This window comes from Gorilla gorilla, chromosome 6, assembly GCF_029281585.2.
Source record: "Gorilla gorilla gorilla isolate KB3781 chromosome 6, NHGRI_mGorGor1-v2.1_pri, whole genome shotgun sequence".
Lineage (NCBI taxonomy): Eukaryota > Metazoa > Chordata > Mammalia > Primates > Hominidae > Gorilla > Gorilla gorilla.
The window spans coordinates 151,684,672-151,710,000 of record NC_073230.2 but is presented as its reverse complement, the minus strand read 5'-3'; the positions used below and the strand labels follow the sequence as shown (position 1 = coordinate 151,710,000).

The window sequence follows — 25,329 nt, the reverse complement described above, 5'->3', positions numbered from 1 at the left end:
ACATCTCAGTGTGAGGATTCCTTTTTGTGACTGCACATCTTGATGTAACCTGGGTGGGTAATTCCTACACTCATGCTCCAGTGAGAATGGATACAGAATATGAAGTGGAGATGGGGGGGGACCCATGAACACCCCGACGGAGAGGCTGTGGCTGGGGCCTGGCAAGCCCAGGAAGAGCTTTCCCATCTATGCCCAGAACTCTCCTGGTCCTGGGAGACCAAAAGGCACACGGAAAAAGAGATCATTGCCCATGGTTGAGTCAGGACAGGAAAGGAGAGCTTTCCATCTCAGGGCTCAGATTCTTTAGGGTAGGGCACATGGAATCCAAGAGCTCTGAGAATAGTTATCAAAATAAGGTGTGATCCATCAATAAATAAGGTGTGATCCACCAATAGAATTCTCAACAATACTCTGACTTCTCTGGGGAGATAAACATCTACCAGGAATATTTTCCTTGTATTTACATTTGTATTACTTGATCATTATCGATTTACAAATTTTCTTTTGTTGAAAACATACACCTTATTTTGCCTGTTTTCTGTGCTGATGTTTCTCAAGCACTTACATGGTGCCTATACACGGTAACTAGCTAGAAGTGGATTTGCCATGAAGTCAATAAAGAATAACTTCAGGCATTCTCACTTGCACAGAATTTATTTATTTATTTTAATTTGAGACAGAGTCTCACTCTGTCACCCAGGCTGGAGTACAATGGCGTGATCTCAGCTCACTGCAACCTCCGCCTCCCAGGTTTAAGTGATTCTCCTGCCTCAGTCTCCCAAGTAGCTGGGATTACAGGTGCCCACCACCATGCCTGGCTAATTTTTGTATTTTTAGTAGAGACAGGGTTTCACCATGTTGGCTAGGCTGATTTCGAACTCCTGACTTCAAATGATCCAACCACCTCGGCCTCCCGAAGTGCTGGGATTACAGGCATGAGCCACTGTGCCTGGCCTTGCACAGAATTTTTTCAAGACATTCTGATTTTGTATTCTCTTTTTCAAAGCAATCCCTAAAATTTTATAAGCCTTATGTTCCGCAAAACTTGGATCTACTCTGCACATACGCTCGTTAAATTTTTGTTGAATGACTGAATAAAGAAATGAATGGTTCTCTGAGTCCAGGCAGACCCTGAAGCTGTGAAACATAAACTTAGTCTATTCAGTTACAAATAAGCTCAGAGCCTTAACTGAGCAGAGACCCATGTGAGTCTGTTGGAAACTCAGACTGAGTCAAAATGAACTTGGAAGAGATAGTTCACATATCATTATAAGACTTCTGAATGAATGCATGGCAGTGTAACTAAAAGAAAACCATGGCCTTTTTCAAAGAGAAGTGTCTTAGAGGGTCATCTCATTCTATCACTGTCAAAGTTTTAAGCTGCCCCTGAAGGCAAAGTTTGAGACATGGACTTTGGTGAAAGTAGTTTATTTTGGAAAGGATCTCAGGAATTAGGAATAAGAGAGATGGGAGAATAAAACAGGGACAGAGGAAACCAGGGTAAAGGTACAATATTGAGTTTGTGATGGAGCAACAGGAGATGGAATCCATCAGGATTGCTCTGAATTCATAACTTTCTGGGAGCATCACACCTTGCATATCAGACTCAGTATCAAGCAGGAAATGCTGTAAGGTACAACATTTTCACTTTCTCTTAAGACACAACTGTTTGTGTTAGTTTTGCCAATGAATTATCAGACTACTATATTTGCATTTTAGATGACTTTGTGTCTGAATCATAGGTGAATCAGACAAAAGTAATTCATGTATGCCTTTGTTACCAGATTGCACAAAGTAAATAACTACTTGACTAGAGATTTGTCAGAAAATTCATAGGGATCTAAGACTTATTGAGCCTATACTATGCATTAGACTCTGTTTTATTTACATGTATAAAATCTCTGTAAGACATATATGATTGGCCTCAGTTTAGCCAAATGTTTTCAAAGTCACTGACCCAAGGGATCAGAAGATGAACTACTGAGGTCTCCTCATCTCTGAGGATCTTCCTCTTTAGCATGTAGCCTCCCACGTGAAAGATGTTATTCAAATGGTTTGTGTCAGATGCATTGTTTCTAAAAGAGACATTTAGATTTCCAGTGTTGAAGGTATCTTCCTCTACCAAAATGTATAGGGTGGAGTAACTTCAAGCATAGGTTGAAAGTCAGTATGGCCTAGGTGTGAGTCCAAGTTCTATATTTGTTAGCTGTACCTCCTTTAGAAAATCTAAATTCTCTAACAGTTTTTTACCTGTAATATGGGAGTAAATTGTTCTCCCTTTTGAAGTTCTTAAGAAATTAATTGAAATAATGTACTTGGTATACGGCCCAGAGAAAATGGGATTAACGATGTTGCTTGTTATTAGCAATCAACAAGGGAATTTTCTCTAAGTTCACATAAATGATGTAGAATTAAGTTGGTCTCTGTCCACCGTGTACTTGAACATTCATCTGCAAATGGCACATCATACGCTTGGTAGCTGCTGTGCTGGCTGTTCTACATGCACACCCAACGCTCCCCACAACCGACTCTCGCCTCCCTGCCCCTTACTCCCCTGGACTGTGCCCCTGAAGACTGATGTCAGCAAACAGTGCTATCCAGGCTTTCAGCTGGGCTTTCCAATGGAAGACATCAGCTGGACATTGAAGGGTAGTGAAGAGAAAGTTCAGCATATCTGGGCTTCCCCTTCCTAGCTCTGGTCCTGAATTCCTCCCTTTGGGAAACTTTTCTCATTACTTGCATGCACCTCCAGTAACACAGAATTTCCCTCCCACCCCTTTTTCCATAGGCCCAACAGTTAGTTGTACTGGCTTCCCAATGTGCTGGAAACCCCTGGTCCCTCAAACACTTCTTGGTGTCCCTAAGTCTGTTTACCCCTCTAAACATAGTCCTTCGATTAAATTGTTTTCACTTCAGCCTTTTTGATTGTGTCATCTGTTCCTTGCCAGAAAACTGACTGATTGAAATGACTTTTATACATTGTAAATGCATGTGTGAATAATTAGGGATATATTATCTTGCCAGACTTTAGACTTCTTAAAGACATAATGTGTAATTTGAAAAATTACATCTCATTTTCTGTATTCCAAGGAAATTTTTAACATAATAGGTATTCCAGGAATATCTACTGAATAAATTAACAAGTAAACAACAACTAAATGACAACAGCAAAGCTGTATATATAAAATAAATTTTCATGAACAATTTGACAGAAAATATAAAATTTCTTCTCCTGCTTTCCATTTCTCTGCTGCATAGCTGGGTGTGCTGACGATTGTCTTTTGGCACTGAGTACCCTTAAATGTCCTCCAACAATCTCTCTCTCTCTCATTGCAAGAGCTAGAAGACTTGAAAATACATTTCCCAGGCCGGGCATGGTGGCTCACGCCTGTAATCCCAACACTTGTGGGAGGCTGAGATGGGTGGATCAATGAGGTCAGGAGATCGAGACCATCCTGGCTAACATGGTGAAACCCCGTCTCTACTAAAAATACAAAAAAAATTAGCTGGGCATAGTGGCGGGTGCCTGTAGTCCCAGCTACTTGGGAGGCTGAGGCAGGAGAATGGCCTGAACCCAGGAGGTGGAGCTTGCAGTGAGCCGAGATTGCGCCACTGCATTCCAGCCTGGGCAACTGAGCGAGACTCCGTCTCGAAAAAAAAAAAGACATTTCCTAGATTCTCCTGAGAGCAAGTTTCTGAAAACAGTTTTGCTTCCCCCAGTAAGCTATACTTGTGGAAAAGTTAGAAGCAGAATAAAGACTTTTATCTGACAGCAACAGACAGGTGGATTTGCAATGACCTCTGGATACTTTCCTGTGAATCACCCTCTTGGTCACTGCAAGACCACTATGACTCTCAGCTATTTCCAGTAGTCCCTGACCTGGGCAAAAGTAGCAACTTCAGCCTTTGTGATCACTAGTGGTGGACCTGAGCGCAAGCTTCAACCTTCTGAGACCCTCCCACTTCTCAGCCTTCCAGTGGTTTATAACCACTAATTCCCTCTATTAACTCCTATTCTCCTTGGAATTCCTAGAGGATTCTGTTTCCTTGACTGAACCCTCTGATGTATTAGAAATGCCCCTTGTCACTATATGTCTATATTAGGACATATTGTGGCCCCATTCTGTATGGAACTAAAACAGGACAAATATTCTCTGGCTGGAAGTTATATGTCCTGGAGATTGGCAGGCCATAAGCCATAGTAACCACATTCCATAATACGTGACCTTCTTCTACTGCTTGGCTAGTCTTGAGATGGAAGAATAGTGCTCTGCTGTAGCTCATTGACCAAGGCCCAGGAAACACTGTAGAATTTTAGAAATTTTATTTTGGAGGCATGGAGTCATAGGTTTGGATCCTGCCTTTGATCCTTGGAAATATGAAATACTGGAGAAGTTCATGAGCTACAGCTTCCTATCTATAAAATGGTACACTGAAATCTTTACATTTATAAAGTGGATATGCTAATATCTATCTTTGCATTAAAACACATAAGCTCAGGAGAATCATTTGAGGAGTTTGAGACTAATCTGGACAACATGACCTCTACAAAAATAAAAATTAAAAAAAATTAGCCAGGCAAGGGGACACATCACCTTGTAGGAACTGAGGAACTGGAGACACACCTTGTAGTGATGTGTCCCTGTAGTCATAGCTACTCAGGCCGCTGAGGCAGGAGGATTGCTTGAACCCAGGCGCTCAAGGTTGCAATGAGCCATGATCACAACACCACTGCACTTCAGCCTGGGTAACAGAGTGAGACCCTGTCTCAAAAAAGAAAAAAAAAACCCCCGCAATGTGTACTGCTATGATTTGACTGTGTTCCTAAATAATTTATATATTGAAAACTTGGTTCCCAATGCAGCAGCGTTGAGAGGCAGGACCTTTGGAAGGTTACTGGGTCTTAAGGACTCTGCCCTCGTAAAGGTTAATCCATTCATGGATTAAAGGGTTATAGAAGGAATTGGTTATGAGGTTGGGTCTGTTATAAAAGCCAGTTTGACCGTCTTTGATGAGCCCCCTCATATGTAATGCCCTGTGCCACCTGGGGACTCTGCAGAGTCCTCACCAGCAAGAAGGTCCTCACTAGATGTGGGTCCTTGACCTTGGACTTCCCAGCCTCCAGAGCTGTAAGAAACAAATTTCATTTCTTTATAAAATACCCAGTCTCAGGTATTCTGTATGGCAACAGGAAACACACTAAAACATATACCCATATGTTGGCACAGAGTAGAAGCTCCCGCCACTTGCTAGGAATTAAAAAGTACTGGCTAAGATGTGAGAACTTCCAGTGGGTCTGGAGCCCACAAGCGCAGGAGCTCTCACTGAGCTCAGCAGGGCAGGGGAAAATGTTAGAAAAGAATAGAAGCATCTCTGGGGCTTGGCTAAAGCTGTGTGGCAGCCCCCACCTCCTTCTCCCTATTACATCCTCAAGTGAGATAGGAGGGTTTGGGTACAGAAAGCCAGTAATTCTCCAAGGCTGTGCCTAAGCTGCTGGCACAGAAGTACAGGGCTGAGTCCCCCAGCTCCAAGGAGCTCATGTTCAGTTCAGAATGATAGTCACTGAACTGTTGAGCTGAGAATCTATCAGGGATGCTTCCTTTATCGCTCTGCATCTTTTCATAAAACGAAATGAGGAACTGGGGGTCCTGACCTGGACCCTGCTGGTACCAGTAGACAGTGTCGTGTCTAGGGATAGGATAGCATTTCAGAGTGGCTGTTTCCCTCTTTTCTTTGATCAGATGTCTTGGGGACTGGATGACTCCAGCAGCCACTGAACCTGTGGAGGAAGGAGACAGAAGCTGAAGACTCAGCTCAGGTGAGTTTGACACTTCAGAAACAATTGAATGCTGTGGATGCAGGGATGTCCCACCTGTACTCAGGACTCACCTGCTCCCAGGAGACAAAGCATGACATGGCAGAGGAGCCTGGTGTTCCAGGCAGAGTCAGGCAGGTCAGGACTAAGCATCTCCCTGCTCAGGGTGCTGGTCTCCTGGGGTGAGAAAGCAGGGCTTTTGCTCCTCCTCATCGTTTTTGGAGGTTTTTACTGTGATGTCACTGTTCTGATGTCATCGTCCTGTAGGCTGCCATAGGCACCCTGTACTCCAGGACTAGCTCAGCTAACTCAGGCTTTCCCCCATCCTGTCCAGCTTCCTGCAGGGCAGGGGAAGCTAGCTGTGCTGAGCGAGAAGGGGCAGGCTTCCGGGCAGACAGCCATCCGCACAGCTTCTGAGATTTTCATCTGAGGCAGATGCTCCTTTGTCTCCACCTGGCTTGGGTTATCCAGGCTGCCCTGCTGAAACCCTCATCACACTCCCCATCAAACCTAGGTTGCTAGAGAGGCCACACAAGGCTGCAGTTCATGGCTTCCTGTCATGACAAATACACGTTGCATATCGGTTGATCTGATAAGACTATGATTAACTCTTCCTGTGCCAGCAGTGCCTCTGGTTCATCTGGTAATATCCCTGATACAGAGACGAAATCAAGACTGTCTCCCTTAACCCTCTCTCTCTCAGACAGCGCTATCAGTGACCCACTCAGTGGATCCACAGTGCCCTCAAGTGGCCAGTGTGTAGTCACTATGATGAAGCTCTAAGGACCCTGACTAGGGAGACTGGGTGCTCCTAAATTAGACCATCGGGATCTCTCAGGACACAGCACAGCTCTTGCTGATTTCGGGTTTACCTGCCTCAAACTCAAATTTTGCACAGGGTAGTGAGGGAGACATAAAGCAAATGTTTTTCTAAGCAAGAAACAAAAATTTTACATTTTAATTTAAATTTTAAATTTCATCAAATAATGGTGTAGGAAGGGAGATATCAGCCAGTCATTAAATGCCAGCTGCCATAGGAATGGGGTGAGACCTGGGCAAAGCATTCCCTTTAACCAAAGGTAATTCCTGGAGGCAGCTGACAGTGACATGCTATCAGTGAAACAATCATCTAAGCTGGAGAAATAAACACATTAGTCTCATGAAAAGAAACTGCCTACTTATATATCTTTTATTTTTTTAATTCTCTAGTCAACTTTTTGTTTTTAGTGAATTGCCTTCTTTATGACTGATGTGTAGGAATTCTTTATGATATGAATCCAGCCCTTTCTCAGATATACATTTATTTTTTCTTAATGTATTTTGAAGAACTTTTTGGGATTTGCATAAAGAACAATTTGCTTTTTTTATGGTTAGAACATTCTTTTGTCCTTAAGAAATCTTTGCCTACCCCATGATCATGAAGAGAGCTTGCTATGTTTTCTTCCAGAAGCTTTCAGGTTCTAGTTTTTCGATTATCTGGGATTTTTTTGTGTCTCTTACTAAATTTTGTTTATGGGAAGGGTCAGCAGTTTTCCCGTAAAGGGTGAAATAATAAATTTTTTAGTTTTGTGCATCATGCAGTATTTGTCTCGACTACTCAATTCTGTCATTGTAGTGCAAAAGCAACCATTGACAATATATACACGAATGACTGTGGCCATGATCCAATAGAACTTCATTTATGTTTACTGAAATTTGAATATCTTAGATTTTTATATGTAACAAAATACTTTTTACTTTTTTTCAATCATTTAAACATGTAAAATTTTTGTTAGTTTCTGGGCTGTATGAAAACAGACAAAGGCCAAATTTGGCCTGGAGGCCATAGTTTGCCCACATCTGGTTATGGAGTGAGATAAGGCTAGAGATTCATTATTTTTCCATATTATCCCATTTTTCTAGAACTATTTGCTGAAAAGACTATTTTATCCTCTTTTTGCTGTTTTTAGTATTTGATCTGAGAATTACATATGCATCTTTGACTTATCACAGTTTGCTTGCAAAAATATTCTATTTAACCATAGGATGTCATAAATGTCCTTTTTTAGGTGAAGAAAATTTCTTATTACTCTGAGTTTGATAACAGTTTTCATCAAGAAAGGATATGGAATTTTATCAAATGTTTAAGTTATCTATAGATATGATCGTATAGTTTTCATATTTTTCATACAGATAAGGTAAATGGCATAGTCTGTTTTTTGAATGTCAGACCAACAATGCATTACTGAGATAAACCCTACTTGACCATGTTGTACTATCCCTCTTACATATTGTCCGATTCTCTAGGCTGTAATGGTAAAAGGATCATTGAATCTGTGTTCCTGAGAGATATTAGTCAGCAGCTTTCTTGGAATCTCTTAGTCTCGTTTTGGTATCAGAGTAGTTCTGGCCTCAGAATGAATAGAAAATTGTCCTCTGTTCTTCAGTTTCCCCTCAGTCCTGCTTTGGCAGCATCACACCAGCTTTGATATGTTTTTATATGTGTTCAGTTTAAAATAATTTCTTTTCTGTTGAACATTCTCAAACATTTTATGCATATATAGCTATTTCCTTGAAATAAATTCATTAAATAAAAAACACTCTGGGTCAAGGAGTGTTAGCAGTGTTAACTCTTTTGATGTATGCTGCTAAGCTACTCATCAAAAACGGTTTTACAATTTACTCTCCCCCTAAAAAAGAAAGAGTTGGGCCAGGCGTGGTGGCTCATGCCTCTAACTCCAGCACTTTGGGAGGCCGAGGCAGGTGGATCACCTGAGGTCAGGAGTTCGAGACCAGCCTGCCCAACATGATGAAACCCCGTCACTGCTAAAAATATAAAAACTAGCTGAGCATGGTGTTGGGCACCTGTAATCCTAGCTACTTGGGAGGCTGAGGCAGGAGAATTGCTTGAACCCGGGAGACGGAGGTTGCAGTGAGCTGACACCGTGCCACTGCACTCCAGCCTCAGTGACAGAGAGAGACTCCATCTTAAAAAAAATAAAAATAAAAAAGAAAGGTCTTATTTATCTTCATTCTCACCAGTATTTGGTCAAAAAGAAAAAAAAAATGACCAAAATATACTATTAAAATAATTGTAAATTATCTTTTATCTTTTGATTTATTCTTTGCTTTATGAGTTATTTAGACAACTATTATCTAATTTTGAAATATTCGGTACTTTTCCAGAAATCTTTCTCTTATTGATTTCTAATGAAGTTTCACTGTGACCAGCGAGTGCACTTGGTTTGACTTGAATACTTTTAATGCATGGATGCTTGTTTTATGGCCCAATGTGCATAGTCCATGCTGGCACACAATCAAGTGCGCACTCCAAGAGAGCATGTATTCTGCTGCTGCTGGATGAAGTGTTCTGCAAATGTCAATTAAGTCAAGTTGGTTGTTGGTGTAGTTCATGTCTTCTGTATCCTTACTTGTCTTTTGTTTTTGTCAACTTGTTAAACCAATTACTAAAAGAGGGGTATTGAAATCTCTGATTATAACTGTGGATTTGTCTGTTTCTCCTTGCAGTTCTGTTTTTGCCTTGGGATTTTGAAGATCCATTTTCAGGTACGTAAATATTTGATTGTTACAACCTCTTGATAGACCAATACTTTTGTCATTAGGATATGACTTTCATTATCTCAGATGATATTCTCTGCTTGAAATTTATTTTGTTTGATATTAACGTTACTAGTCTGGCTTTCCTTTAATTGGTGTTGGCATAGTACATCTTTTTCCATACTTTTATATTTTTTTACATTCTGAGTCTTCATAGTATTCTGGTAAGCAGCATATAGTTTTTTTTTGATATGATTCGATAATATTCAATACTACAATCTGTGCTTTTAGACTATTTAGATTTGATGTGATTGTTGATGTGGTTACTTTTGTGTCTATCATCATCTATTTGTTTTCTATCAATCCCATCTCTTCTATATTCCTTTTTTCCTTTTATGTTGTTTTTATGGATTATTTGAGCATTTTTATAACTGTATTGTGTTGGCTTATTAACTATAATGCTGTGTTTTGTCATCTTAGTGGTTGCTCTATGATTTTCAGTATGCATCTCTACTTTAACGCAGTCTACCTTCAAGTGACTTCACTCAGATTATGGAAACCTTCCAATGAGATATGTGTTCATTTATTCCTCACCTGTCTCTGTGCTAGTCTTGTTATAGATTTACTTTTGCATATATTAGAATCCCTGCACTGTGTTGGAATTATTTCAGTGTAAATAGCCAATTATCCTTTAAAGAAATTTAAGTTTAAAATTTTGCTTTTGGGACTCTAATTACATATTAAGCTACTTAAAGTTGTTGTCCCCCAGTTTACTGATGACCCCCTCTTATTCTCCGTATTTCATTAAGAATTGTTTATATTATTTCTTCAAGTTTATTAATATTTTATCCTGTAATGTCTAATCTGATGCTAACTTCATCCAGTGTATTTTTCATCACAGACATTGTAATTTTTATCTCTAGAAGCTTTGTTTGGATCTCATTATGCCTTTCCCCATCTCTACAAAACTTTGAACTTACAGACCAGAGTTACAGTAACTGTTTGACCGTCTTTGTCTGCCAATTTGTCATTTCTGAGTTGGTTCCTATTAATTAATCCTTCTCTTCATTATAGATCCTATTTTCATGCTTCTTTGCAGGTCTGTAATTTTTGATTAATGCCAGATATTTTGTATTTTATATTTTTGGGTGGTAGATATTTTTATATTTCTATTAATATTTTTAGCTTTGTTCTGTGATGCACTTAAGCCAGTTGGAAACAAACAAAAACAAAAACAAAAACAAAAACAAATCCCAGCAGTTGTTATCTTTTTCCTGAATAATTTGTCAAGCTGGTTCTAAAATGTATGTGGAAAAAAAAGTGTCATGAGTGCTCAAGAACACTTGATAAAAAGGAACAAAGCTTGAGAAATTATTCTACTGGATATTAAGAATGAGGATGAAGCTGTAGTAAGACAGTGTATTATCAGTGCAAGAACTGACAGGACAGACCAATGTAACAGAATAGAGATCCAAGAAAAAAGGCCACACATGTATAATGACTGATTTATGACAAAAGTGATATTATCGAGTGATGGCGAAACTATTACCACTTAACAAATAGTATTGGGTAAATTGAATAATCATTTGGAAAAATAAAACTTGACCTCTTATCACCTACAAAGAATTAATTCCAGTTCAATTGTGAGTCTAAGTGTGAAAAGTGGAAAATATAAAGATTTTAGAAGGAAATATAAGAAAACATGATCATTTTGAAGTAAGCAAGGATTTCCTAAAGTGGACACCAAAATACAAAACACTAATTGAAATGGGAGAAACATGGAATGATTGTCACTTAAGAACTTCTGTTTATCAAGAGAAACTATTAGTAGAGGGAAAAACTAATCTACAGAGAGAGAGAGAGAGAGAGAGAGAGAGAGAAATTCCATCCAAAACTCATATACCTCTCATGGGAATGCAAATTGGTACATCTTCTTTGGAAACCTCAAAGAATCCTACGTGGTCGATATAATTTTATTGACTTTCTTTGAATTGTGTCCTTTTAACACCTTCCCAGGTGGGATTTATCTTATGAAACAATCTCAATTTGTATTTCTATTTTTTTAAGTTAGACTGGAGAAGAAGGAAATTAAACATAGAATGACTACAAGATTTTCAGAAGGAAAAAAGCAATGTATGAACATGAGTTAACGTGCATTATTGTGGGTAATAGTTATTTCTAAAAAATTGATTTTGATGGAAATTCTTACTAAAGATTCCAATTTTCTTCCAAGGGTGGTAGCTGTAAATGGCCTTAACAGTGTTTGCTTTTGGCTTCCCCACTCCTTGGTAGATTATAGGTCTGAGTTGGTGACACGTGGTAACAGTAGTTTAATATAAATGTGCTGAAACTTCATAGTTCTATAAGAGAATATTTACTTAGTCAGTATCCCTGAGACTAAGCTCTGTTATATCCTAATTATGGAAATTTGAACTATATATAAGGAATCCCAGAAATCCATAAGTCAAAATTATTACTACCCAGTATTCCCTGTTCCTGTATTTCAGAGGTTATTTTCTGACCTTCTAGTATCAGAAGAACACCTGCAGTTCCAAATGCATTCATTCTCCTTGCTGAGGAAAGAGCACGGCAGCTCCTTTGTTCAGGGCTTCTGAGAGCTGGAAGGAGAAGTAAGTGCCTGAGGGTTTGTGAGCAGGAAGGAGGCGACTGTCCCATGCTGTGGCTAAGCTGCTGGCACAGAGATACATGGCCGAGTCCCCCTGCTCTGTGCGCTGGATCTCCAAGGTGGAGAAAGATCCCTTAGGCCTCTCTGCAGAGAACCGATCACTGAGCAGCCTTGATTTTTCTAGTTGAGCTTCATTCTGGAAGTAAGTCAGAAACTCTGGGCCCTGCCCTAGGGTCTGTCGGTACCAATAAAGCTGGTTGTGTTCAGAAATTGGATCACACCTGAAAGTTACATTCTGTCCCCTCTTTGTGATCTTGTGTCTGGGGTCCTGGGAGACTCCAGTATCTGCATGATCTGTGGAGATACAAGTTGGGAACAGGAGGAAAACAATTGTAGTCATCACACACACACACACACACACACATGCACACACACACACAGACATACACAGACACAATGAGATTGCTTGGTGTTCTGAGGACTCACCTGCCCCCAGGAGACACAGGGCCATCCAGCAGAGGAGGCTGGTGCCCATGGCAGGGTCAGGGCAGGATGGGAGCTTTACCAGATCAGGATCACTGTGAGCAGGAGCAGAGGATGAGGGACGTCCTTGTCGCCACAGAGCAGTTCCCACAGTGACATCACTGAGCCTCAGGATCACCTGATACTGACGAGTTAAGTGTAAGATGGCAGCAACTCTGATGTGCACCACTTTCTTATGTACCAGCAAGAAAGAAAATATTTACTGTCACTCATCAGAAACAATAAACGGTGTAACACCATGAAGCATAGAATTCATGATAAGTGATAAGTCAGAAGTGGGTTTCCACACACACAGCTTCTGTTAGGTCCATTTTGTTTTCCCCGCTCAGCCCTCCAGGAGGCTGCTGCCCACATTCCACCCTCCACCTTCGGGAAGTCTTCTCACTTCTCTTATTCCTTTCACATTGTCGGCTGGACATGCCACCTGGCTGCTTCAACAGCACTTTACACAGAAGATCCCAGTGCTGACTGTCAACCTTCCTTGGAGATCTCCTGTTTCTGGCTCTGTTCCTGCATTTCCTGCCCATCCACGGTCTGGGTGGGAGTGGGAGGTGTTTGGGAAGTGAAGGAGAGAATTGCCGCGTCTTTTTCCCGAAAGAGTTTCAATTCACAGCTCAGAGGGGCAAGGGAAGAAATGTTGCCTCCAGCAGGCACCAAGCTAAGTTGGGATCTTCAACTCATTCTAAAGGTTAAAAAAAGAACAACTAAACAATTCCCCATATGAATTTATTAATCTCAATACTTTTTCTTTTTTGTCTCCACTACTTATCACGACACCTCCTGTGTTTCTAAGTCACCTCTGAAATCAATAAATGTTCCATAGCCTTTAGAAAGCGTCAGAACTGTTTTACCCTTGACATTCTGATGGGAGTAGTACAATTAAAAAATACGGAGTTGAATTAATCCTTGGGGTTCCTAACAGTCTGCATTATGAGCAATTAATTTCTCATTTTCATTCCTAACTTAACTCTTAAAACTTCATGGGCACCCTCTTTCATATGAGGGACAATAGTCACAATTCCTCTCACTGCAGGCAAGTTAGACCCAGATTTGAGAAGATCCTGCAAAGTGGAGGAAAAGTTTGAAGCAAAGCAGAGGAGATGGTTCAGCAAGGTCTTTGCTGCTGGCAAAAGGAGACCCACAGAATCCCACCCCACTAGGGGATGTGTGTCCAGCTGATGGAGTGAGATGTTTGGTTGACCAGCTTGGAATATGCCATTGTACCTTCAATCTCAGAAGTGCTACATCACAATAGTATAAAATTCATGCTGGTGCATTTCCAGCTGACATTGCTTCCCATAGATGATGCCTTAAAGTAGCATGTATTCACACCAATTACTGCCCCATCCCCGTCACCAGCTTTCAAGAGGTCTGTGTGAGCACAGTATCATGAATGGAGATAGAACCTGGAGCTAGGACCTAGGAGACTGCATGGAGAATGTTTGGAACGGAGGCACAGCAGTTGCAGGCACAGGGATTTCCCTCAAAGGTTTCTAGAGCCATCTGCTCCCAGGAGACAAAGCACAACTGAGCAGAGGAACATGGAATCCCCTCATGCTCTGAGAGGGAAATTGTTGTTTTTAACACAGACCCCGTGGGTTTTCAAAATACATGGTTCCTCTGGCAAGGCTTGGCATACTCAGAGCTGAGATTCCCCCAGATGCATCCAGGACACACCTGGTTTTGAGAAACCAAGGCATGTCCAGCGCCCAGGAGAAGAGCCTGAATCCCATGGGAGACTGAGCAGGTAGAGGGCGTTCAGAGCTCTGGTGCTACAAGAGGCCAGGATCTGTCCTCTCCCTGTGCCTGGCGAGTGTGTGTCTGTGGTGGTGCTGTTGCTGCTCATTTCCCAGTTCACAGGTCTCCCCTGGCATGGTTCAGGGTCCCTTCTGTTCTCACCCAGTCAGCTTTCTCCTGCACTGACTCCTACACAGCAAGGGGTGCACAGCTGAGAGCAGCTGGATTCAGAGTAGAGTCCTATTCTCACAGCTTTTCTGGTGGTTCTCTGAATTGTGCTGCCTGACATTCCTCTAGGTGTGGATCTGGGAAGGGGATGGGAAGACCCCCAGGCCCCCTAGGTGTCCATCATAGCACATCTTCTTCTGTAACTAACAAAGAATCAGAGACCTCTGCCTACTGGATTTTAATCCTGTTTGAGGGTCTTCACAGGATCCAAACCACCTGCACATCCTGTAATAGTGAGGGTTTATGTTTTCAGGGTTATATTTTCAGGGTTTGTAAGGTAGACTTCTTATTTTAGATATATAAGTGGATATATGAATATATATTGACATCTCACATTCAATACCGATTCACAGTGTGGGTCATTACCTGTCATTTGTCTAGAAAGCTTTCTCAGCCCCTGATCAAGCTGCATGGTGTAATCATGCCTCTCCTAGTTGTCAAATCTTGATCTTCCTTCCATGGGGGCTGGGGGCTAGCTGGGCTTTCATCCCTCTATGTACTCATATGTCTAAAATACTCTTCACTCAACCCTACTGCTTCACTTAACAGTTCTCCCTCTCCCTACCCCTTCTACTCCTGATAATCCTGCTCATTCTATGACCAATAATACTTCATGGGTACTCAAGTAATGGAGCAACTCTAACCCTAACCCCCATAAGAATGGACCCACACATCAGGCCAATGTTGGAAGTAAAACTTCACTTTAAAAAGTCACTGAAGAAAATGACCAAATGGCCCAGATTTTGCAAACTGCCAACACACTAAGTCCATCTTAGCTCTGTAGCACCAGCCAATTTTACCTGAAGTTGAGTCACTGCCACCATCTTCTGGGATAAATTTGACTTGTGATTCCTCCAGGGTTTCAGAAGCTTTCGCCTGGGATTTCTCTTTGTCTATTTTCTGAGCTCATATCTTCTCCTAGACCCAGCCAACACCCTTCCACCAGGTCCTTCTGTCTACTGAACCAAGCAGCAGGGTTTGATTCCTTCTGGCTCCCCTCATTTCCATGGCTGCTTAATTATGGGTGAGGTGAGTGTGGGACAGTGCAGGGCAAAACAACGTAAAGGGCATTATTCTTAGGGCTCTGATTCACACTCAGAAATATATTCTTCGTGGTAGAGCCTCACGGTACTCATCGCGTGTGGATCAACACCACCCCCACCCCCCACCTCTCACCTTGCCACCAAGTTAAAGACTCTTAGAGTAGAAAAAGCCTTAGAAATAATCTTGTTTCCATTTCCAGTTGTGCTTTGTAAGGTGGACTTGTTATTAAGATTTAACACAGCTATTTGTTCTTCATTTCCAAACAAATTACTCCCTCAGGTGTACATCTGTGCTGAGACCTAAAAAAAACCATTGGGAGAAGGAGGAGGGTTGCATCACAGCTTCACAGCTTAGAATTTGGTATTACATGTCCTTAGTCTTTGACATTCTGTGACCATTCTGCCGTATTCCCAACTGTCCCTCCCCACTGCCTGTGCTTCCTTCTCTGCTGATTCAAAGAAAATAAGATTCCCCTAATTTTAGAATGCAGGAACATTTACCAGTTTCTGGCCCATGAGAGTCTCCATTTGAACTCTGAGTTCTTTATTAAACTGTGACTCCATTGGCCATGCCATTCTTCCCTTCGCCACCAGCCTTCACAAGGTAAAGAAGATGTATAGATGCTTACTTAAACTTGAAAATAAATTATCCGACCTTCCAACTACTTAAATGAAAACCTGACTAAAATCAGATGGGATCCTAGTTAACATTGTTTTCCTCTACATTTAATGTATAGGAAGTGACCCTTAGTTGCTTCTCCCTCCCTCATTTTAACAACAGCTCTTCACAGAGCCCCCTGGCCTAGTTTATCCACATTGATGTCTCTGCTACATCTTGTGATGGGAATAATTTTTTTCAAAGCTATGATCTTCTGGTTCCAGGCCAGTAGCCACTTACCTCTCTAGTACCTCCCCACTGCCAACACCATGATGCTTGTATCTACAGTGCTGTAGGGTACACAGACTGTCCTACCCCTGGTGTCTGATCTGAAAACAACCCCAGATGGTTCTAGACTTCCCCTCCCTCAAACTCCAGTGACTCCTCTATCAATTCCACATGGAAGCAAGCCGACTCTCCTTCATCTGCCTCCAACATTTATTAGCTCTGAGACCATGGGCAAGGCCATTCATTATCCTTCCTGGACTCTAGCCGCATCTAGACTCATCTATAAAACAAGACTAACATTCCCATCAATGCTTTATGAGGATGAACGGAGATACTGTGCAGTCTCTGGTAGGTTTGATAAAGGTCTATCCTTTTATCCCTCCCTGTCTCCTCATGCAGGAGAAACCAAATAGAGCTCTCAGACCTGCCAGGACTATGAGTGATGGAAAAACTGGAATCATCAACTGGGTGCTGGGGTGAGGAGAACCTGGAAGTCTAAAGAGGCCATTCAGTCACTTTAGAAAAGAACTGGCAGAATTTAGGAATCAGAAAATAGAGCACGAATGTACCTGTCTACGCTCATTATGCAATATGAAGCAGCTAATAGGAGTTAAGTTACATCTATATTGACCAATCTGGAACAATAAAGACCAGGGTATATTAACAGAAAAGAGTATGCATGTGGCAGGTAAAGTGTACAGGTGAACCCATTTTCTGTAGGTGTACTTGGGTAGAAAGGTGTGCATGAACACAGAAAACAGGGGTGGAAAGAAGCACACCAGAGTGTTAATATTGGTGACCATTTTGACGGTGGGATTGGATTTCAGAGCATTATTAACATTTTCATTATACATTATTTGTTAAAAAATCTTCACCACATACAAGCTTTAAGTTACACCTTTCAACTGGTGTCTGACTTCATAGTGTCTGAACGGGCAAAGTACAGAAAGCTTCTGTTTATGGAACCCCCTATAGATGCCCATTTTTTGGAATAAACCGAGGATAAAGTGTGCTATGTAAAAGCATATAAGCTCCTGGTGAACACAGACAGTCTCTGACTGCTGAGGAGGGTGAGCATCGAGGTCGATACATTTGATGGTGAGGTCAGTTTGGCTGATTATGAACTAATAAGGCTTCTACCTCTGAAAGCCTGGACACCACAGGGAAGTGGAGGATCTCACCCCTTGTTCTGGAACAGGCTTTGAATAGCCACCTGATTGGAAAAGGAAGAGAAATGAGCACCCTCTAGTGCCTGCATTTCCAAACTCAGTGAGAGCTCATTTCCAGTTTTACATTGTTCAAGCTTTAGAAATGCTCTTTGTTTCTGATCCAAGTAGCAGTATTATTATGATGTCGTTGTAACGATATTCCAGCGTTTATCAACAGCACACAGCTTTCTCAAATACATCTTTAGCGAGTGGGTGGAAGAAAATGCTGTCCCTAGGGAAGATGTTCTGACTTTGGTCTGTTTAAGGTTCAATTATTTGAAATAGCTAGTCTATTTTTGGTCTTTATTGCCTAAAGAGATAAAACTGCATTCATCTTTAAAGCATAGATGCAAATGATTCTGGCAAAACTGGGGCTTCAGTCTATCCGTGGGCCATCCTTAGTGATTGTATATTTGATTATTTCCACCCAGAATGGCTCTCACAATTCTTCAGGGACTAACAGATAGCCCTGCTCTGTAAATGGAGCCTCTGCCTCACAACCAGCCTTTCCTAACTGGCAAAGGAGGGGAACAAGCAAAGGTCTCTGTTCAGTGCCCTGCACCAAAATCAGGTGTGGGCTGGAGGAAGCTGGTGACCATCAGGTCTGTGTCTCTGGCATTGCCCACCAATTCATGGAAATGAACACCCATAATATCGCTCAGTGTATCAGGTACTATGGCCTCAAAGCCACCCAAAGAGATATTTGTGCCTTGGGAACACTCTGCCTAAGAGAATGGGGAAGCCATTTGTTTTCTTCTCCATGACCTTTTAATGCCAGTGTTTGACATTATGTTTCTGATCACTCTCTCAGAGTGATTAGGTGCGCTGTGTCTGTGAGACTCTCAAATCCAGGACACCTGTGAGGGAAGGAGATTGAAGGAGGAGACAAGCCAGGAGGGCGATGGGCAGTGAGGAAGTTCAGTCGTGCAGAAAGGCTTAGGATCCAGTTACTCTTCCATGACAGGGATTTCTCATCTGTTTCCAGGACTCATTTGATCCTAGGAGATGAAGGGATAGAGGTTCCCATTTAATGTGTCCAGACTTCTGGAACAGTCTGTGGGAACTCAGAGGGCCTTTCAATATCTGTTCTTTATTCTTTCAAGATTGGTCACTGGCACCTGGAACCACTGTTGGTACTGACAATAAAATGGGGAACAAAACATCCACAATTTCTAGAATGATGCATTTTACAGTCTAGAATGCAAGAGAAGTGTGAAATAGTCACACAAAGTCAGGGAAAATGATTATGGTGCTAAATCTATGAATTTTAATGCATATTATAAGCTGTGAGCATTTACAATAACGGGAGCAGCCTGGGAGAACTGTTGAAGGAGTGTATCTCTAGAGATGGTGGTAGTTAAACTAAGATTTGGAGAAAGATCAAAAAGAAGAGACTTGTGTTGATACAGAGAATACAGCGTAGAGTGGAAAGACCTTTGGTGGGAGGAGCATGATGCATGAGGAATGGCCTGAACTCAGGCATCTGTGGTTGATCTGGAGGTGAGGGTGCAGAGTGACTAGAGGATAGCTAGGAGCAGACATCACTTGGAGGAGGCTGAGGACTGACATGAGCATGGTGTGGGGAAGATAGAGTTGTGAAGGCCGACAGGGAAAAGAACATAGACCTGTGTTCTCAATGCTGTCTGCAAATATACAATTTTGAAATCAACTTTCCTTTCTGAGAGCAACTGAGGAAGAGGACTTCTGAGGCCAGAGCTGCAGGAGGAGCCTGGAAGAGAGGCTGCATCTGCTCACATCACCATGATGTGCATTCCCTCGTCCAGCTGAGACTGGCCTGGGAGAGAAGCTCAGCACAGGGCAGAGTTTCCCTTGCACAGGGCTGCTCAGAAACCTGAGGGTCCCAGCCTGGGCAGTGTTGGGGAAACTCCTATGTTCCTCAAGTGGGGACAATGTCTTCCACTGCCTGGATCAAAGTCTCATGGAGACAATGCCAACTATATCTACCACTGAGCTTTGTGTGCAGAGGAAGGTGGCTGTGGGGTGAAAGCTGGTGCAAGAAGGCACAGAGGTCTGGGAGAGGCTGTCTGACACCAAGGCCACATATTTGGCTTTGAGAGAAAGTCATAGACCCTCAGGGATTCTCTATAGTGTGTGCTGGGACAGATCAGCTGTGCACCAGCTTCGGCTCCTATTAACACCTACACATGTAGTCATGGATGGCAGTCTCAGGCATCTCTGTGTCACTTCATGTACTGCCTTTGTTCTCTGGTATCTCGGGATCTGGTTGTCCCAGCTTCTGTGAAGTCTATGATAGAAGGAAGTTGAGTGTCCAAAGAGGGACCCCAATAATGTAGACCTGAGGTAAAGGCTTAGGCTAGGATGTGGTGAGCCAAGGAAAAGGCTTTAGGGGACTCACCTGCCCTCAGGGGGCAGAAGGCCAAACCATTGAGGAGTCTGGTGGTCATGGCAGGGTCAGGGAATAATAGGCAAATTGTGGGGAGTTTTTCAACTTGTGCATTGGGGACATAATTCCTGGATGTCAGTAGAGTCAACTGATGATGCCACTGCCCCTGCCAGCCAGTGACTCTGCCCTCTGCCTATTATTCCTCCCTCTATCTGCTGCAACCTTCAACCTACAGTCAAGTCATAAACCTTCACCCATGTGGTCTCCACTCCTGGCTGCCTTTCTTCTACAAGGTAACAAACGGACAAGGTTCATGATCATTTGCCCTCCACTTACCTCTCCACCATCAGCTCTGGGGGTCTACTTTAGGGCTCTGTTTGACAGGCTATTACTTCTTCACTGAACATATGTCCTTCCCTCACATTCCTAGGTCTCTATCTTATTTCTTACATAAGATATATTTCAGGTACATTTATTCTTAGTGGTGAAAATCCAAGCTTAAATTTTACTAGAATAAATTGATAAAACTACACTAAGACATTTATATAAGAAAGCGGTTTTTGTCTACACACAAACAAACTTGATTTTAGTTTTTGTTGCATTAAATAAAACTCTTGTGCATCAAAAAAACACCATAAAAGTGAAAACATAAGCTGCAGACTGGGGAAAGACAAAGGGAATGCATATAAATGATTTTTAAAAAGTGTGAAATTTAACATTCCTCAAAGTTACTAATGAAGAGGCCATAGTAATGACCCCTGAAGGCATCTGAGCTTCTACTGCAGCCCTGCTGGTCACTAGAGAGCAGTGTGAGGGCTCTGACTTACTGACCAGGATGCAGAAGGTGATGATGGAGCAGGGGGTAGGTGGAAAATGGATGGACTAGTTTGTTTCCTACTTCTGATCCTTACAAGCCAAGAGACACTGGGGAAAATGACTCAATGTCCCTGAGCCTTCCATCTATAAAGGAAGAATAGAAATGTTTGATGTGCAAGATTGTGGAAAGGTCTTAAGCTATGTAACAAATACGAAGAATCTAGCACATATCTGGGGCTCAGCAGTCACTCTTCTACTAAAGTTATCCAGGAAGTGACAAACTGCAAGAAGATGCAGCACAGAAGCGGGCACACTCAGGGCACAGGAAACCTGGGCTCTATTGGTTGGGAAAGGTCTGCCCTCAGTAGGACACAAGACATGCCTTCCAAACAACTAAAAGCTTCCCTTGCATGAGTGAAACCTGGGTGGGGCCTGCAGTTCTCAAGTCAAAGCTAAGGCAGGAAGTTTATATACAGAATGTCAGTGACTCCGCTGGGCTGTGCCAAGCTGCTGGCACAGAGATACAGGGCTGAGTCCCCCATCAACAAGGGGTTCACATTCAGCTCAGAGCTATAGTTAGGGAACTGGCGAGCTGAGAATCGATCAGGGAAGATTCCTCTTCCTCTCTCTTCTTTCTCATAATACTCAAAGATAAACTGGGGCCCCTGACCCAGGGCCTGTTGGTACCAGGACACACTGGTGTGCCCAGAGATAGGAGAGCATCTCAGAGTCACGTGCTGTCCTCTCATTTTGATCAGGTGTGTGGGACTTTGGGTGACTCCAGCGTCCACTGGGCCTGTGGGAAAAGCAGATGGAGGATGAGCACTGGAGGCAGCCTGGAGGTCCTCCCCAAGGTAAAGTGGAGGACACAGGGGTGGGAAAGCTGAGAATGGAGCAGCTGTCCTGTGCCCAGGACTCACCTTCTCCTAGGAGACAAAGCAGCACCCAGCAAAGGAGCCCGGGGCCCATGGCACAGTGGGGCAGGCAGCACTGCACCTGATTCAGGGCTTGTTCCTCCTGGGGAAGAGCTGAGTGAGTTCTGGGCCTTGATTTTCTTGATGGGAGGGGTATCCTGTGATGTCACTGTCTTGTGTCTTCCCTATGCAGCCTTCCTTAGGTCTAGTGCTCCACGGACACTGGGCTCTCTACCTGTCCTGCAGAGCTGGAGGGATGGGTGAAGGCAGAAGCTTCTGTGGTGATACAGTTGCTCCTCTGCCTACCCTGCCCCAGCTCACAGGCTGCCCCATCACCCTATCACCCTCCTCCGACCTAGTGCTGCGGTGCTCCATGCTAGAGCTCGCACACCTGCCTATCAGCAGATGGTGAGGAGCCTGTGATTAAACCATCAGTTTCCAGCTCTTCCTTGCTGTCCTCACATCATCTTTCTGATGCTAGATTCACACCAAGGTTTCTTACTATATTTTCCTGTCCCAGGCAACATTCCCAACCCATTTCCTGAGTGGCCAGCGGTACAGAGGCCCCAAGATTTAGTCCATCTGATCAAATCCAAAGCAGACCTGTGTTGTCTGTAAATTATTAAGAGTGCAGATTCCCCAGAAATAAATCTAGGGCCTTATCAGCTCACACCACAGACCTAGCCAGCTTTGGACTCAACACCCTCAAGGCCATCCTGTTTGTAGTGCTCTGTACAGTTTATGTTAATCCCTCCAGATCCACCCTGCCTTCACAGGCTGACCCCAGTGTATCATGTTAACTGTCTCCTCTTTTCTCTAACTTCAGAGTGAGTTTGGCTTATGGGAGACAGGACAGCAGAGGGAGGTAGGGTCACCATCTGTGCTGGTTTGCAAAATCTATTCCCTTGGCTGCCTTCTTGCTGGGTTAAATTGCCTGGTGCCTAAAAGTAGTCACACAGTGGCCTGAATGCTTTGCAGCTTAGATATTTCTTTCAGCAGATATCCTAGCTAATGGCTCATAATTTTATATTCCATAAAGTCCTAGAACAGGACACAATGTTGCCAAGGTTTTTGCTACTTATAAGAAGGATGGAATTTACTTCAATTTCTGATACCTTGTTCCTCATTTCCCCCTGAGCTTTCACCAGAAATGCCCTTAATGCTCTGTTTTCAGCAATGTAGGCTTTTGCTAGTCTGCTTCTCTGAATTCTTCCAACCTCTATCCATTAGCTGTTTCCCATTAACTAAAGCTGCTTCTACATTTTCAGGTACTTGTTACAGCAATGGCGTCACTCTCAGCACCATGTTTTCTTTCAATTTCTTTCCTACTGCTGTAGAGAAATACCACAGACTGGGTAATTTATAAAGACAAGGGATTTATTTGGCTTATAGATCTGGAGACTGGGAAGTCCAAGATCAAAGGGCCATAGCGGCTGAGGGCCTCCTGCTGTTATCCAAGGCAGAAGGAAGGGGAAGCAAGCACCCAAGACAGAGAAAGTGGCGGAATTCATCCTTTTGATCAGAAGACCATTCCCAAGACAACTCATTCACTCCACCAATAGGGCGTTGATCTCTTTCTGAGGGTAGATCCCTCATGACCTAGTCATAGCTGTCCCACCTCCCAATACCATTACAATGACAAATTTCAACATGAGCTTTTGTGGGGACACGCAAGCATAGCACGCACATCTACACTGTGAGTCAGTATTTCCACTCTTAAGTCTATACCTAAAATAAAATAAAAAAAAGAATGTATATGTCCACAAGAAAGAATTCCACAAGAATGTTCACAACAACTTTATTCATAATAGTTGAAGACAGGAGTAACGTGGATATCCATCAACGGGAGCATGGATAAACAAGTTGTGGTATAGTTACGCAACGGAATATTAGTCATAAGAAAAAATGACCTACTGATACAACAATATGAATAAACTTCAGAAATATTAATTTTGGAGGAAAATAACTCAATAAAATGTTATATGATTCCATTTATATGGAGTTCAAGAATAGACCAAGCTAGTCAGTGGTGATAAAAATAAGAAAAGTTTTGGCCAGGCGCGGTGGCTCATGCCTGTAATCCCAAAAATTTGGGAGGCTGAGGCGGGCAGATTTCGAGGTCAGGAGATCGAGACCATCCTGACTAACACGGTGAAACCCTGTCTCTACTAAAAATACAAAAAATTAGCCGGGTGTGGTGGCAAGCATCTATAGTCCCATCTACTCCGAAGGCTGAGGCAGGAGAGTGGCGTGAACCCGGGAGGCAGAGCTTGCAGTGAGCTGAGATCACACCACTGCACTCCAGCCTGGGTGACAGAGTGAGACTCTTGTCTCTAAATAAATAAATACAATTTTTGTCTCTGGGATAGAAATTGATTGGAAAGGAGCATGATGACACTTTCCTGCATGACAGAATTTTTGTTTGTAATCATTTCAGTTACTATTGCACTGGCATATGCATTTGTCAAAATGTACCAGGATGTCCTTGTATTAATATTTCTGTTTTACTCTCTATTATACTTTAATAAAAAGTATTACTAAAAAGTAAACAGCTAAGTCATAAAATATGGGATTCACTTACAAATGTATGCTTGTATTCTGCACAGCCCAATTTAAAAATGAATCACACAAAAATAAGAAAAGACAGGAACACATATATCTGTGTAAGTTATGGAGAATGTGAGAAGTGCTTGGTGACTGAAGTGGCAACATTGAAATTTGGCATCAAAATAAGCTCAACTGATGAGTGGGCTGAAAAACAACTAGGATCAAAATCAAAGAAAGCTGTAGACAAACAAAAGCTTTTTACAATATCTTCATATGCTGTTGAAATCATTCTGAGAACCATGAGCTGCTAAAAATTTCATAACTTGGGAAATTGGGCATTCATCAGTCTCACAATTCAGACTTTCCTTTCATTTTGGCTTTGAACAGATAGGCCAATTTTTGAATTGATTTTTTTGCCCAGCAAGCAGCCGGCTCCCCTCTTTGTGAGTGGGGTACTGGGAGACCTGGCACTCCCCCTTTTCAGCCTCACAGACGGGAGTTGGGCACAGCACAGACAAACGGAGTTCCCTGCACGTGGGGTTTGAACTCCCTGTGAAGCCCAGCTATGGACCTCCCAGTCCTACAGTTAATGGATTCCAACTAAAGAAACCTTGCCTCTAGGTGTCTGCTTTACCTGTTAGTGCTAAAGAGGGATACAGGCTGGAGAAAAATAAAATGTTTGTTCAATATTATTCTGTAATATTTTACAAGAAAATCAGTTGAGGACTTCATGGATTTTCATCCAAGCCAAAGTCATGATAATAGCTGAATTCCTTCTTTAATCTACCCTGAGAGGACTCAGACACTGCTTGATGCCCACAAATACTTAGTAGAGACTTATTTATAGTCTCCTTTGTAAAATTCTACTAGTCTATTATCTTCATCTCTAACGGCACAGTTTGGTGCATCTACTAATATTTTCCTTCAGTTTGTTTACTGAGGTGTTTCAGAAATTGTTATCAATACTTTTTGTCCTCCAGAGAACATGTGCTTGATTTCCAATGGAACCTCAGCGAAGGTGATGTTATCAGTAAGACTTATGAACTTGGAGAATCCCAGATCAC

At 42.4% G+C, this 25,329-nt stretch overlaps 3 gene segments (V, D, J or C); all 3 read right to left on the bottom strand.

Moving 5' to 3' along the window:
- Nucleotides 1–5,429: 5,429 nt before the first annotated feature.
- LOC134758829 (T cell receptor beta variable 13-like) lies at nt 5,430–5,968 on the bottom strand. The segment is given in 2 exon segments: nt 5,430–5,779; nt 5,890–5,968. Coding segments are annotated over 2 exon segments (429 nt in total).
- A 5,945-nt stretch (nt 5,969–11,913) lies between these two features.
- LOC134758828 (T cell receptor beta variable 7-9-like) lies at nt 11,914–12,554 on the bottom strand. The segment is given in 2 exon segments: nt 11,914–12,332; nt 12,465–12,554. Coding segments are annotated over 2 exon segments (468 nt in total).
- An 8,702-nt stretch (nt 12,555–21,256) lies between these two features.
- LOC134758827 (T cell receptor beta variable 5-5-like) lies at nt 21,257–21,854 on the bottom strand. The segment is given in 2 exon segments: nt 21,257–21,600; nt 21,725–21,854. Coding segments are annotated over 2 exon segments (393 nt in total).
- Nucleotides 21,855–25,329: the final 3,475 nt, after the last annotated feature.